Raw genomic sequence first — 15,171 nt, 5'->3', positions numbered from 1 at the left:
TAATGTTGGTATTTGTTAAGCGCCTACTATGTGCCAAGCACTGTTCTAAGCGCTGGGGTAGATAGGTAATCAGGTTGTCCCACATAGGGCTCACAGTCTTTCTCCCCATTTTACAGGTGAGGTCCCTGAGGCACAGAGAAGTGAAGTGATTTGCCCAAGGTCACACAGCTGACAAATGGCTGAGCCAGGATTAGAACCCATGACCTCTGACTCCCAAGCCTGGGCTCTTTCCAATGAGCCACGCTGCTTAATGTGTGCAGACCATATAGAAGCAACGTGACCCTTTGGTTAGCACACGGGCCTGGAAGTCAAAAGGACGTGGGTTCTAATCCCTGCTCCATCGCTTGTCTGCTCTGTGTCCTTGGACTTCTCCGTGCCAGTTACCTCATCTATGAAATGGGGGACTAAAACTGTGAGTCCCATGTGGAACTTAGCCTGCGTCTGACCTGATTACTCTGTTTCTACCCCAGTGCTTAGAACAGTACCAGGCACATAGTAAAAACTTAACAAATACTATAAAAAACAAAACACACCATTGTACTAAGTGCTGGGAAAGAATATACAAGTGAGAACTGAGAAGAGAAAGTTGAGAGAAAGAGAGTTTGTGTTTTATATTTCCCACCACACTAGGCTATCTGCTACTAGAAGATTGGGGCCTTGCCTTCTGTGTCTCTGCAGTTCCCCTCCCTATGGAAAGTATTCCCGAAAATAAGAATTTAAATGTTGTTATTACTATTACTGACCTTTGGCCAGCGGAAGGTTGGAGTCAAATACCTGAAGTGATACTGCCATAGAGTTACCGTTTCCGCAGGAGTGTGATTACTTGGCTACACAACAGTGTGTGGGTGTGGTGTCCTGTTCTCTAAAAGACTCAATTACAGGGTCACAATGTGCCATGAGAATATTAAGTAATTGCTGCTGCTTCCTCTTTCTCTCCTGTGCCCTACAAGAGTCCGTGGATCTCTGTTCTGTCTACTAAGCTTCCTACCTAGGTTCCTAAAATCTTTAAATATCAATCTCAGCTTTTCTCCAGGACTCCACAAGAAGAGTCTCCTAGGCCAGTGGCTTTGAGGATGGCAAACCTTCACTGGTTCATTTCCCTCCATCATCATCATCATCATCATCATAGTATTTGTTAGGTGCTTAGAAGAGCGTGGCTTAGTGGAAAGAGCACGGGCTTGGGAGTCGGAGGACGTGGGTTCAAATTCCGCCTTTGCTGCTTGTCTGCTGTGTGACCTTGGGTAAGTCACTTAACTTCTCTGTGCCTCAGTTACCTCATCTGTAAAATGGGGATTAAAAGTAAGCCCCACGTGGGACAGCCTGATTAAGCCGTATCTACCCCGGCGCTTATCACAGTGCTCGGCACATAGCGCTTAACAAATACCATAATCATTATTATTATTATTACTGAATGCTGGGGTAGACACTGTGAGCCCGTTGTTGGGTAGGGATTGTCTCTACCTGTTGCCAAACTGTACTTTCCAAACGCTTAGTACGGTGCTCTGCAAAGAGTAAGCGCTCAATAAATACGATTGAATGAATGAATATAAGATAATCAGGTTCCACATGGGGCTCACAGTCAAAGTAGGAGGGAAAGCAGGGATTGAATCTCCATATTGCGGATGAGGGAACTGACACACAAGAGAAGTTAAGTGACTGGCCTAGGGTCACACGGTAGTTAAGTGGTGGGCCTGGGATTAGCACCGGTTAAATCCAATCAAAAATAATGAATCAACCAGAAAATTTAAAAAACAACAACAACAAAAAAAAGCATTAATGCTTTGAGTTGGTGGAGTGTTCTGGGGGGGAAGAGACTCAATTGATTTTTTAATTTTTACCAAATGAGATTGCAGTGTAGCCTATTGGAAAGAGCACAGGCCTGGGAATCCGAGGACCTGATTTTTGATGACGATGATGATGGCATTTTTTTTAAGCGCTTACTGTGTGCAAAGCACTGCTCTCTGTGCCTGTTTCCTCATCTGAAAAATGGGGATTCAATATATGCTTTCCCTCCTCATTTAGGGCAGGAACTGTGTCTGATCTGTATCTTGCTTCTACCCTATCTTGTAGTACAATGCTTGGCATATAATAATAATAATAATAATGATGATGGTATTTGTTAAGCGCTTACTATATGCCAAGCACTGTTCTAAGCGCTGAGAGAGGTACAAGGTAAACACATTGTCCATGTGGGGCTCACAGTCTTAATCCCCATTTTCCAGATGAGGTAACTGAGGCACAGAGAAGTGAAGTGACTTGCCCAAAGTCACACAGCTGATAAGTGGCGGAGCCGGGATTAGAACCCACGACCTCTCAAGCCCAGGTTCTTTCCACTAAGCCACGCTGCTTCATGAATACCACAATTATTATGATTCCCTTTTACACTTGCAACCATTAAAACTTTGAGTAAAGCTCTTAGGGAAGAAAGAAGTCACAAACTTTGTGAAGAAATTAACTTTTTTATGTACAACAGACAAAAGTCCCATATATATCTTCATGACTTAAAATTTATCGACAAAATAATTGCATTATAGGGAATGCTAAGAGAAGGGAAAAGTGTTGGGTCTTGCTCTCTGGAAAGGGGCAAAGTACAAGCAAGGCCTCCAACTAATTATTGTGAAGCAATTTTAAGATTAAAATCCATTTCTGGGACATTCCAGGAATGTACCCGTTAACTCAGAAATGGGGACAGACGGGAGAAAACTTCTAAACTGGATTATGATTTGAGACCTTGGCCACAGACAATGTAATAAGTACTGGTGTGGATACAAGCAAATCGAGTTGGATACCGTAAGCTCCTTTTAGACTCTTAAGTTTGTTATGGGCAGGGAACTTTCCTATCAACTCTGTTTTATTGGACTCTCCTAAGTGCTCAGTACAGCGCTCTGCACACAGCGAACGCTCAATAAACACCACCGATTGATTGGACTGTACCACTTTCTTGGGAGTGTTTCCTTAAAAAGTCTTGTTCCGCATTTCATTCTCTTTGGGTTTTAGTTCTCATTTCCCCTCTATCCATTTTTATTTTGGAGAAAGGATTCTTCCATTAAAATTAGATTTTCATTCGGTTTCTATTCATGAGGAGCATCACATGGATTTGACTTCTACTTTCTTATGGTTTTTCTGGAGTAGCCCTTAGCCCGGGAAGGCAGTTAATGGTAACAATAGGTCTGTTGCTTAGCGTTTATAAATCAGTGCAAAGAAGGGGTCACCCCCTCTGGACAGTTTGTCAGTTCTGGAGAGGATATTCCTAAAGTTTCTGGAGATATCAGTCAATTAATTAGAAGTTTCCAACAGCAGACGCTCACAAAATGACTATTCAATGAGCTGCTACTTAATACCGTCTGCTGTGATGCGAGAGGATCCCGCTGACAGGGTGAAAGCGGAGAAGCCCAGTAACGTGAGATCCCTCAGGAGACGGGCAGGAGGGGCTGGCCAATAGTTAGCACAGTTGTGCCGTGTTTTTTCATTTGTTTTTCTGGTAGAAAGCAGCTGCTGACTAGATTAAAACAAATTTACAGCATTTGTTTGGGTTCCGTATTCCTAGAGCCCCTGCTGCCCCTTCCCAAACTTAGTCTGGGCTATCGAGACATCAATTTCAGAAGTCGATCCAGTCATTGGCGTCGACTTGGTTACCGAGAGGTGGAGGATTCCTTTTCCAGAACAAAATCATGTGCATCCTAGGTCAGCCCAGAGAGCCGATACTCAGCTACTCAGTGTGGCCAGGGAAGTGTCTACCGACTCTGATATATAGTACTCTCCCAAGTGCCTAGTACAGTGCTCTGCACACATTAAGCACTCAAATCCTTTTGATTGATTAAGGGCGGGATCATATAATTCTTCATTCTCAACCAACTGCTTCAAAACCTTCCTCCCCCAAATCTTACAATAGCGTGTAACATTTTGTTATCTGAGTGTTCATCCTACCTTCTCCCATCACCTCTGAGCTACCAAGCACAGAAATGGTTCAAGGAAGGTGTCCAAGGGGCTTGTGGCAAAGACTGGGTAACCCATGCCCCTGGATTAGAGGACTGGACCGAGCTTTTCTCAGATGGCCAGAGTTAAATCCCCCTCCATATTGTAAGCTAATTGTGGGAAACCTCCTCAACGACTACCAACTCCGTTATATTGTGCTCTCCAAAGCACTTAGTACAGTGTTCTGCACACAGAAAGGGCTCAATAAATACGTTTGATTGATTAATTGAGGTTCCTGCTAATCCTCTAAATAACTCCTCTCCCAAGAGCTCCCATCTACGGTCAAATAGCTTTCATTAATACTCATATTTAAGCATCTGAACTCTTCCCTGATGTCTCATCCATCAGGCAAGACTCAGTAAACCGTCTGAGGATTTGCGGTTGGAGTTGCACTGGTGTCTACTATAGAAGGGAGTACAGTCTGCCACGTGGAGAGGTTAGGAGGGTCAGGTGTCTATCTGAAGAGTCGGAATCTGTAGCTTTAGGTTGAGAAATGTGCCCAGGGTGCCCCCAAGGAGCAGATATCCTAGAGAATGAGATAGAAACACATACAAGGTTACTACCTGAGATTTTTAAACCATCTAATAAAAAAAAGAGAAAAACAACTATCGCATTCTCTTGACTCCTCACTGAAGTCGGCATCACTGAAGTCGGCCAGCCAAACGACAATCCCCACATTGTTTTAAATCCCATTTAAAACTTGTGCCCTAAATATAGAGCACTCTGGGCATTAACTTTAGCTGACTGGGAGGTTGCTCAGGGAACAGGTTTAGGAATAATTGGAAAAGACAGCCCTGACTCCTTTTTTTTTTAAGCTGACACAAACTTTCCCACCGATCACCATTCCTCGGCACTGGAAAGGCACATTGGCCGGGAGGCTGTACCCATATGTCTTGTGATACTGATGTGGGGATATTTTTTGCAAAAAAGCCTTCTCCACTTGTATATTTTTACCCAAAAAAACTATATTTTTCCCAGATAACTCACTATAAGCATTAAATGTCCACTTTCGAGGCACAAATTGATGTCGACGGGCAATATAACTTTTTTTTATTTCTGGGTGACAGCTAGTTAGGACACGAACCAAAATCAACTCTCCCTGGTTATCCCCTCCAGGTCAGAGGGCAACTATTAGACCTTTAAGGAGTCTTTCGCTTGTCTCCCCCACATGTCTCCGGGCAAAAGATCGCCAGTCTGAAAACAGGGCCGGCCACCAGCTCTGCAGGGGTCCCACCCCGGCTTTACTTTTTTTTATTAAAAAAAAAATTTTTTTAATGTTCCCGGCACTGAACTAAGCACAAGGGTAGATACAAGCTAATCAGGTTGGACACAGTCCCTGTTCTACAGTCTTGAATCCCCATTTTACAGATGAGGGAACTGAGGTACAGTGAAGTTAAGTGACTTGTTCAAAGTCACACAGCAGACAAGTGGCAGAGTCAGTATTAGAACCCAGGTCTCCCAAATCCCAGTCCCGGGCACTATCCACAAGGCCACACCGCTTCTCAAGCTTTTAAGCTTTAATGACTTGAAAATCCTCAATAGCATTCAGGGGGTCCCACAGCTGCATGCAGACCCTCTTGTTCCAGATGCTTACCTAATGTCCGGCTGCCTCAAGCCTCTTCTGTAGGAGAAACGAGAGAAAAGAGAGCTTACCCAAGGGCTTGGACTAGGAAGAGGTGAACAGGAAGTTCGCTTCCTGAGGGTCAGGAAGGTTAGGCCGTGAAATAGGGAGGCCGAGGCAGAAGGGTCCCTCGAAGAACCTGGGGTGTCCGAAGAGGCTTCAGAAGGGAGTACAGAACCCTAAGGCTGCTCTTTCCCCAGCCTGTAGTTTGGCTTTAGGGTCCCCCCAGTGGAAATGGAGCCCCATCCTGAGTAGGACTCTGAAAAGAGCTAGATTTGGGTCAACTTGGTATTAAAGCTTAACAAGTTACTAAAGCTAAAAAGCTTGAGAGGCAGTGTGGCCTTGTGGTAGAGCTCAGAGCTGAGAGCCAGAAGGAAGCCACAGGTCAGCTTACTAAGGGTTTGATTTTACTCAGAAACCTCTTCCTCCCCCAGCCCCCAGGGTGGGGAGTGTGGGATCGCTGGGCTCGGCTCCTCTGACAGCCCCCAAAATGGTGGGCTGGCCGCTAGCTCCGGAGCCCCGAATCCTCTGCCTGGGGGAGTCTCTGGTAGGCCTGGGTGGTTTGAGGGAGGAGGAGAGAAGAAGTGAAGGTCATTCAGTTCCTGGGGACTAGGATAGGGGCAGGGGGAGGAAAACAGTCTGACTTGGTCCCAAGGGTTCTGGGCAGCTGATCAATGGGCCGCTGGACTTGGGATAAATCAGGGTCATTTGGGGTAGGTATGGGGAGGGGAGGAGCGGGGGGGCTTCTCTAGGGTCTGTGGCCAAGAACCAGAGTCTACTCTGGCTCCAGGTGCCCTTCAGGGAAATATCGTGGCACGGCAGGTCGGGATTACCTTTGCCATCTGCTTTGTAGTCCTCGGGGAGCAGGCTGTCCTGCCGGTAACCCAAGACAAACGCCAGGAAGGAGAGGATGAAGGCGTCCATGATGCTGACGATGGCGAGCATGAAGGCCCAGCGAATGGTGCATGCTCCTAGTGTGTATTTGTCCGTCTGGTCCCCGCACATGCGCTTCACTTCGCTGGAATCCCAGCCGTCGGGGTAAACGAGGCAGCCGATCGCCAGCCCGGTAGCTACTCAGAGTGGGGAGAGCGGTAAGGGAGAGAGACATGTGGCAGATGCCACTGAGCATGCAGTGACCGTGTGGCGTGAGGAGAAGGCGGCCTCCTCCCATTCTGGGCCAGGGATGCTTGGGACGAGGGCCTGAGAGAGGCCTGAGGGAGAGAAGAACTGGTGTTCATTTCCAGAGCAAAGGCTGGAGTGGAGGGGGATGATAATAATGATAATAATAATAATTGGGGTTTTTGTTAAGCACTTACCATGTGCCAAGCACTGTTCAAAGTGCTGGGGTAGATCCAAGATAATCAGGTTGGACACAGTTCCTGTCCCACATGGGGCTCACTGTCTTGATCTCCATTTTACAGAGGAGGGAACGGAGGCCCAGATAAGTGAAGTGACTTCCCCAAGCTCCCAGACCAGACAAGTGGCAGAGCCGGGATTAGAACCCAGGTCCTTCTGACTCCCAGGACGGTGCTCGATCCACTAGGCCACGAGGAAGGGGAAAGAGGAAAGTCTGCTCCCATGCAGTCAGCGCTCTTAAGGAGCAGGAAGGCTTGCTTGTAATGAGACACCAGAGTGGGGATGAGGGAATACTCATTCTTTGGTCCTTCCCATCTACCTCATTTTTGTCTTTTCTCCAACAAGCCCCCCCCCCCACCCATTTTCCCTTTTCCCTGTTTTCCTCACTCTCTCCCCAGTCTCTTAAACTCCATCTGGTTTTCACTCTCCTTTCTGCTCTCAGCCCAAGCTCCTTGGCTAATTTGGTTTAATACTATTAACAGTAATGCAGTCCAGGCTGCATAGTGGCTTGTGCCCTCCCCCACATCCCTTGGTCTCTCCCGCCTGTCTCCAACCCACAGGACTGAACATGAAACCATCTCCTCCTCGCAATTAATATTTCAGGGTATGCCTGGCTTTGGTTTCAATGTCCCTTTCCCACCGCGAGCCAAGCTCTGAGTGCTATCTCTGCCCCTTCCTGCTAGCCTGCCTGCTCAGCAAATGGGAGAATATATATGTGTATATATCTATAATTCTATTCTATAATTCTATTTATTTTGATGCTACTGATGCCTGTTACTTGATTTGTTTTGTTGTCTGTCTACCCCTTCTAGACTTTGAGCCCGTCGTTGGGTAGGGACTGTCTCTAGCTGTTGGTGGATTGTACTTTACAAGTGCTTAGTACACTGCTCTGCACGCAATAAGCGCTCGATAAATACGATTGAATGCATGAATGAATAAATGAATGAGAAAGGGCTGGATTGGCAGTGCCTCTCCAGCATCCTTTGCCCTGCCCTGCCCTGTTCTGTCCTGCTTGTTCCTCCTGACGCAGCTTCCACCAAAGTAAAGCAAACCCCAGAATGTCTTGCTGGCGCTCTGCCTCCCCAACTCCAAACCCAGTTTCGATTTGAAATCTTCGGACCTAAGCTCCTGTATTTCTGCAAAATAGAGGCCGCCTGCACCTCTCCCCCATCTAGGCCGTCGGGCCTTGAGACCAGGCTGATTGTGGCCCAGTCGCAGTCCCCGGGAGACCTACACAGGCCGGGGGAGGGCGGCTGGGCAAGACCCAATCAATCAATCAATCAGTGGTATTTATTGAGGGCTTATTCATTCATTCATTCAATAGTATTTATTGAGCGCTTACTATGTGCAGAGCACTGTACTAAGCGCTTGGAATAGACAATGCGGCAACAGATGGGGACAATCCCTGCCCAATGATGGGCTTACAGACTAATCATGATGTACAGAGCATTGTACTAAGCGGTTGGGAGAGTACAGTACAATAAAATCAACAAGGGTCCTCTCCATGTCTCGCTCTACGAGGGCTCTTTTCAGAGGGGTCTCCCAATCCACAGCCTTGCCAACTTAATACACTCATTATTAGTGCATTAATAATGATACACTAATCATCATTAGTGATTAGTGTCTACTCACTAGTCGTTAGATTAGTCCCCTCCCCCTTTCCAGCCATTTTTAGTCAGCAGCCAATAGACTTCCTTTTCCTCCAATGATGGCTCTCTCTCTTCCACACCTCAAGGACTCCAAATTCCTATTCCTGTTGAATCCTTCCTGTTCATTCATTCATTCATCGAATCATATTTACTGAGGGCTTACTGTGTGCACAGCACTGTACTAAGCACTTGGAAAATACAATTCAGGAACAGAGACAGTCCCTGCCCACAATAGGCTCACAGTCTAGAAGGGGGGAGACAGGTATCAAAACAAAACAACAACAAGGCATCAATATAAATAAATAGAATAATAGATATAAATATTCATATCATTAATATAAATCAATAGAATGATAAATATATACATATGTACACAGGTGCTGGGGGGGGGGGGGAGCGGTAAAGCAATCCTCCCTCACCCTTGTCCTCTCCACTCCCTTCACCCAAGGAGAGAGGCACCGATCCCAACAGGGTGTAGTACAAGGCTCTTTGGACAGGGAAAGCCCTTTAATCAAACCAATATAAACAATACAAACCAGTATAAATATGAAACTATGGTCCTCTAGATTCTTTACGGTTCTCCAGCGGGTGTTCTGGGAGAAATGTGTCCGTGGAATCGCTATGGGCCGGAAACAACTTGACAGCATAAGACGGGACAAGACAACAGTCTTCTAGACTGTAAGCTCGCTCTGGGCAGGGAACTTGTCTACCAACTGGTGTTCTGTACTCTCCCAAGTGCTTAGGACAGGGCTCTGCACACAGTAAGCACTCAATAAATACGATTGGTAGTTCAAAAAGCTAGACAGGAGTGCTGTATAGTTCTTGAGAGCCTGAGTGCTAAGCACTGCACTGAGCATTTGGGAATCAGTCCATCGTTGATATATTCAACACTTACAGGGTGCAGAGCACTGTACTGTGTGCTTGGAGAGTCCAATACAACAGACTTTCAGCGGGGTCTCCCAATCCACAGCCTTGCCAACTTAATACACTCATTATTAGTGCATTAATGATGATACACTAATCATCATTACAATGATACAATAATCATCATCACAAGCAGCACGGGCCTGGAAGTCAGAAGGACGTGGGTTCTAAACCCAGATCTGCCACTTGCCTGCTGTGGGGCCTTGGACAAACCACTTCACTTCTCTGTGCCTCAGCTCCCTCTTCTGTAAAATGGGGGTTAAGGCTGTGAGCTCCATGTGGGCCAGAGACTGTATCAAACCTGATTTCTTTGTAACTACCCCAGCGATTAGAACGTACCTGGTACATAGTAAGTGCTTAACAAATACCATTTAAAAAAAAAATCAGCTTGGTCCCCACCCTCTGAAAATCTAAGCCTGCCTGGGCCCTAAGCAACCAAGTCACTGGCCTTAGGGAGACATCAAAGACCCACAGAGGCGGGAGTTGGGATGGGGGCACCTGGGGTTGTGGGAGGAATGGGAAAACGAACAGTGGAGCTCAGGGCCACGGGGAAGATGTCACCCGGGGCACCGAAGGGGAGGAAGGCTTACCCTGCCTGGCACTGCCCACTTACCAGCTGCCAACTGCATCCAGGCGCAGACCTTGTAGACGGTCGCAGTGTTGCAGAAGAAGAAGAGACTGAAGCAGATGGTGGAGCCAATGATGAGGAACATGGCGACCCCGACGAAGAACATGGCGGTCTTGAAGGCACCAGAGGGGATGGTGGCGAAGTCCAGGGGCCCACCCTTACAGATGAGCTCCGAGGTCAGGGCGTTGCCGATGCAGTAGGAGAAAAGGCCGAAGTAACCAGCCTGGGGTGTGTTGATGCTGTCGCCGATCCAGTAGGGCTGGATGAACAAGGCCATGACCAAGACCGAGAAACAGATGGTGAGGGTCCCCCACATGACCCCCACCGCCCGGGCGTTCCTCACGTAGTTGGTGTGGTAGATCTTGGCCGCCTCCATGGCGGGGAGCAGCTTTGCCATGGTCAGGCCAGGGGCGGGACCCCCAGCGACTGGGGGATTGACTGGAGGGAAGGAAATAAGGTCTGGGTTGGAGGAGTGGAGCCTGAGGTTGGCCTCCCGGGAAGGAGCTGGGGCTGGTCAATGGGAAGGTGGCTGGCGCTGGAGCTGGTCCTTGGGAAGGGGATGGAGCTGGAGCTGGTCCTTGGGAAGGGGATGGAGCTGGAGCTGGTCCTTGGGAAGGGGCTGGAGCTGAAGCTGGTCTTTGGGAAGGGGGATGGAGCTGGAGCTGGTCCTTGGGAAGGGGCTGGAACTGAAGCTGGTCCTTGGGAAGGGAGAGGGAGCTGGAGCTGGTCCCTGGGAAGGAGGATGGAGCTGGAGCTGAAACTGGTCCTTGAGAAGGGAGATGGAGCTGAAGCTGGTCCTTGGGAAGGGGGATGGAGCTGGAGCTGGTCCTTGGGAAGGAGCTGGAGCTGGAGCTGATCCTTGGGAAGGGCGTTGGAGCTGAAGCCCGTCCCTGGGAAGGGGGCTGGAGCTGGGCCGGGCCCCCGCCAGCCAGGCCTAGGCGGGAGGCGTCTGATCCGTGGCCCTTAGAGCGGTCCGGGGCTGGGCCCTGGGAAGGGGCGGAGTCCGGCCGAAGGAGGGGTGACCTGTTGGGGGGGAGGGGGGGACGAGCTGCGGGGCCGCTGGCTCCGGCCGCTCCCCCCCGCAGACCCCCTCTGCAGACCCCCTGCTGCAGACCCCCTGCTGCAGACCCCCTCTGCAGACCCCCTCTGCAGACCCCCGCAGGCTCCGCCGCCGGATCAGCACCGCGACCAGCAGCAAGGGGGGCGGGGCCCGGGGCGGAGACCGGACCAGCCTCTGCGCAACGCTCCGTCCTTCCTCGCTCTCTCCCCTTCTCTGCCCTCCCTCCCCTCTCGCTCCTCCTCCCTCCCTCTCAGTCTCCCCCCGCTCTCCTTCCTTCCTTCATGCAGTCAGTCGTATTTACCGAGCGCTTACTATGTGCAGAGCACTGTACTAAGCGCTTGGAAAGTACAATCCATTAATAAAGAGAGACGGTCCCTGCCCACAACTAGCTCACAGTCTAGACGCGGGGGGAGACCGACATCAGTTCAAGTAAACAGGCATCAAGACAAATAAATAGAATTATAGATCTGAAGCAGCGTGGCTCAGTGGCAAGAGCCCGGGCTTGGGAGTCAGAGGACCTGCGTTCTAATCCCCGCTCCGCCAGTTCTCTGCTGTGTGACCTTGGGCAAGCCGCTTCACTTCTCTGGGCCTCAGTTACCTCATCTGGAAAATGAAGATTAACTTGTATCTACCCCGGCACTTAGAACAGTGCTTGACACCTAGTAAGTGCTTAACAAGTACCATTATTATTATTTTTATTGATAAGGATCTAGCAGAACCAACTTCCCAACCCCTGCCTGTCAAATCCACAATCATTACTATTATTACAGCCCTGCCTATAAGCAACCCCAGCTCCCAACGGCATAATTTATTTATTTAAAATAATGTGTAGATCCCTCTCTAGGTTGTAAATTCATGGTAGGCAGGGAACATGTCTACCAACTCCTCTGGTTTTTTTTAAGCGCTTATTATGTGCAGAGCACTGTTCTATGCGCTGGGGAGGATACAAGGTGATCAGGATGTCCCACGTGGGGCTCACAGTCTTAACCCCATTTTATAGATGAGATAACTGTGGCACAGAGAAGTTAAGTGACTTGCCCGAAGTCACACAGCTGACAAGCTGCTGAGGCGGGATTTGAACCCATAACCTATGACTCCCAAACCCGTGTGCTCTTTCCACTGAGTCATGCTATTTCTCTTAGATTGTACTCTCCCAAGCATTTAGTACATAGTAAGCATTCAATAAATGTGTTTGATTGACTGACTGAGGCAGAGGGGGAACCGGCAAAAGAGACTTAGGTGGAGCTGTCAGAGAGATAGGAGAACCAAGAGAGGATAGTGTCAGTGAAGCCAAGACTGGATAAAATTTCAAGGAGATAAGGGTGGTCAGCAATGTCAAAGGCATCTGAGTGGTCTGGGAGGATTAGACTAAAAGGCCGTCGGTTACTTTAGGGAGGGTTGTTTCCGTGAAGTGAAGAGGGGGTCCATCCACTGCTCCTCCAATTCTCTCCTTGGTCCCCTCCAATCTAGCTCCCCTGGACTGGAGGGGATCAAGGAGACAATTGGAGGAGCAGTCGAGACAGCGGGTGTAAACAACTCTCAAGAAATCTGGAGAGGAATGGTAGGAGGGAGATGGGGGGATAATTGGAAGGAGCCGTGGGGGTCAAGGGAGGATAGTTTTAAGATAAGAGAGAATAATAATAATGTAGGTATTTGTTAAGCGCTTACTATGTGCAGAGCACTGTTCTAAGCGCTGGGTAGTTACAGGGTAATCAGGTTGTCCCACGTGAGCTCACAGTTAATCCCCCTTTACAGATGAGGTAACTGAGGCACAGAGAAGTTAAGCGACTTGCCCACAGTCACACAGCTGACAAGTGGCAGAGCCGGGATTCGATACGTGAACATGTTTAACGGCAGTGGGGAAGAAGTCGTTGGAAAGCGAAGGGTGGAAGATGGCAATCTAGGAGGGAAGAAGGGAGGGGGCGAGTGTGTTAATAATGTCTGAGGGGATGAGGTCAGATGCACAGGTGGAGGGTGTAGATTTAGTGGGGAGGCGATTCTGAAGGGAATATAGGGAGAGTGGAAGAGGGCCAAGGAGTAGGGGGGGATTGAAGAGGAGCAAAGGAGATTTTAGGTAGATCACACCTGATGGTTTCAATTTTATTGATGGCCGGTTCATTAGGGGAAAGAGCTGATGGGGGTGAGGGGCAGGAGGCTTTGGGGGGGCAGTTAAATGACTGTAACAGCTGGCAAGGGCAATCGGGCATGGGAGCGAATTGGGAAGGAGAAGGATTGTTGTCGGGAGGAAGAGAGGGCCGAACTGAAGCAGATAAGAATGACTTTGAGGTGGACAAGGTCAGACAGGTGTCTGGATTTCCGCCAACCGCGCTCTGCAGCTCAAGCACAGGAGCGCAGGAATCGGACTGTGGAGGTGATCCAGCGTCGTGGGTTAGTGGTAGGAGACCGAGGGGGTTCAGGGAGCGAGGGAGTTGAGGTCAGTGGAAAGAGCCCTGTGAAAGGTGTCCATCTGTGCGTCAAGAGAAGGAAGTTCGGATATGGAGGCCAAATGGGGCAAGATGGCTGTAGGTTATTGGAATGGGTCAGAAGAACAGAGGTCTCTGGAGAAATAGCTGAGGTTTGCCGAGGGGTTGGGGGGGTGGGAAAGAGAGCAGGTGAGGAGGGTGTGGTCTGATAGAGGAGTTTGAGAATTGGTGAGGGTAGAGATTATGCAGTGACTAGAGATTACAAAACCAAATGCGTGCCCAAATTGATGAGTGTGTGAGGTGGGGTGGAGCAGGAGGTCACTGGAGTAAAGAAGTGAGAGGAGGTGGACGGTGGAAGGGTCGTCGGGGATATCCACTTGAATACTGAATCCATAATGGTATTTATTGAGAGCTTACTGCGTGCAGAGCACTGTACTAATCAGCTGGGAGAGTGCATTATAACAATATAGCAGACGCATTCGCTGCCCACAGTGAATTTACAGTCTAGAGGGGGAGACGGTCTAGAAGCAGCGTGGTTTAATGGAAAGAGCATGGGTTGGGAGTCAGAGGTCGTGGGTTCTAATCCCGACTCCACCACTTGTCAGTTGTGTGACTTTGGGCAAGTCACTTCACTTCTCTATGCCTCAGTTACCTCATCTGTAAAATGGGGATTAAGACCGTGAACCCCACGTGGGAAAACCTGATTACCTTGCATCTACCTTAGCCCTTAAAACAGTGCTTGGCACATAGTAAGCACTTAACAAATACCATTATTTTTATTATCATTATTGATATATATAAAATTACGGATATGTCCATCAGTGCTGTGGGCTGGGAGGGGGGATGAATAAAGGGAGCAAGTCAGGGGGAAGCAGAAGGGAGTGGGAGAAAAGGAAAAGAGGGTTTAGCCAGGAAAGCCTTCGTGGAGTAGAGAGGTGAGGGAGGAGGGGGCAAGGTGATTGAGTGCTTTGAAACTTTGGAGTTAAGTAAGGCTTTGAAGTCCCCTAGGATCAATGTAGGGATGGTGAATGAAAGAATGACTGGGAGAAAGGGATCAAAACGGTTCAGAAAGTTGGAGGTGGGGCGTGGTGGGCGGTAGATGACTGTGACTAGTAATTGGAGTGTGTGGGTGAATTAGGCTTCAAAGGAAAGGAAAGAAAGGGATGAGGGAGGCGGGATGGTGTGAAAATGGCATTGGGAAGTCAGAAGGAAGCCCACTCCTCCTCTTTTCTCAATGAGTCTTGGGGAGTGGGAGACCATGTCATCTGGAGAGAACCAGGTTTCGGTGATGGTGAGGAGAAGCTGTGATTGGGTCAAGAACAGGGCAAGGATGAAAGGAAGCTTTTCCACAGGTCACACACGTGCCTGAGGTTTCTGGGGGGTGGGGGGTTGGGAGAGTGCAGTGGGTTGGGAAGGTGCGAGGCGGGGAGGGGTTGGATGGGAGTGAGCCGAGAGGGGATGAGGAGGGGGGTGCAGGTGTAAGGGGGAACAGAGGTAGGGGACTGAGGGAACATGGTGGGCGGGGAAGGGGGGAA

At 49.0% G+C, this 15,171-nt stretch overlaps 1 protein-coding gene across 1 annotated transcript; it reads right to left on the bottom strand.

Annotated features, from left to right (window-relative positions):
• Positions 1 to 2,439: 2,439 nt before the first annotated feature.
• On the bottom strand, positions 2,440 to 11,177 carry LHFPL5 (LHFPL tetraspan subfamily member 5). Its single transcript, XM_001516155.4, has 4 exons — positions 10,139 to 11,177; positions 6,430 to 6,666; positions 5,570 to 5,596; positions 2,440 to 4,501 (listed from the first exon to the last, which is right to left on the bottom strand). Exons 1-3 carry the CDS (start codon positions 10,548 to 10,550, stop codon positions 5,586 to 5,588), a joined length of 660 nt encoding a protein of 219 aa, XP_001516205.2. The 5' UTR covers positions 10,551 to 11,177; the 3' UTR covers positions 2,440 to 4,501; positions 5,570 to 5,585.
• Positions 11,178 to 15,171: the final 3,994 nt, after the last annotated feature.

Source organism: Ornithorhynchus anatinus, chromosome 7 (genome assembly GCF_004115215.2).
Source record: "Ornithorhynchus anatinus isolate Pmale09 chromosome 7, mOrnAna1.pri.v4, whole genome shotgun sequence".
NCBI classification, from domain to species: domain Eukaryota; kingdom Metazoa; phylum Chordata; class Mammalia; order Monotremata; family Ornithorhynchidae; genus Ornithorhynchus; species Ornithorhynchus anatinus.
This window is presented reverse-complemented; position numbering and strand designations above follow the sequence as displayed.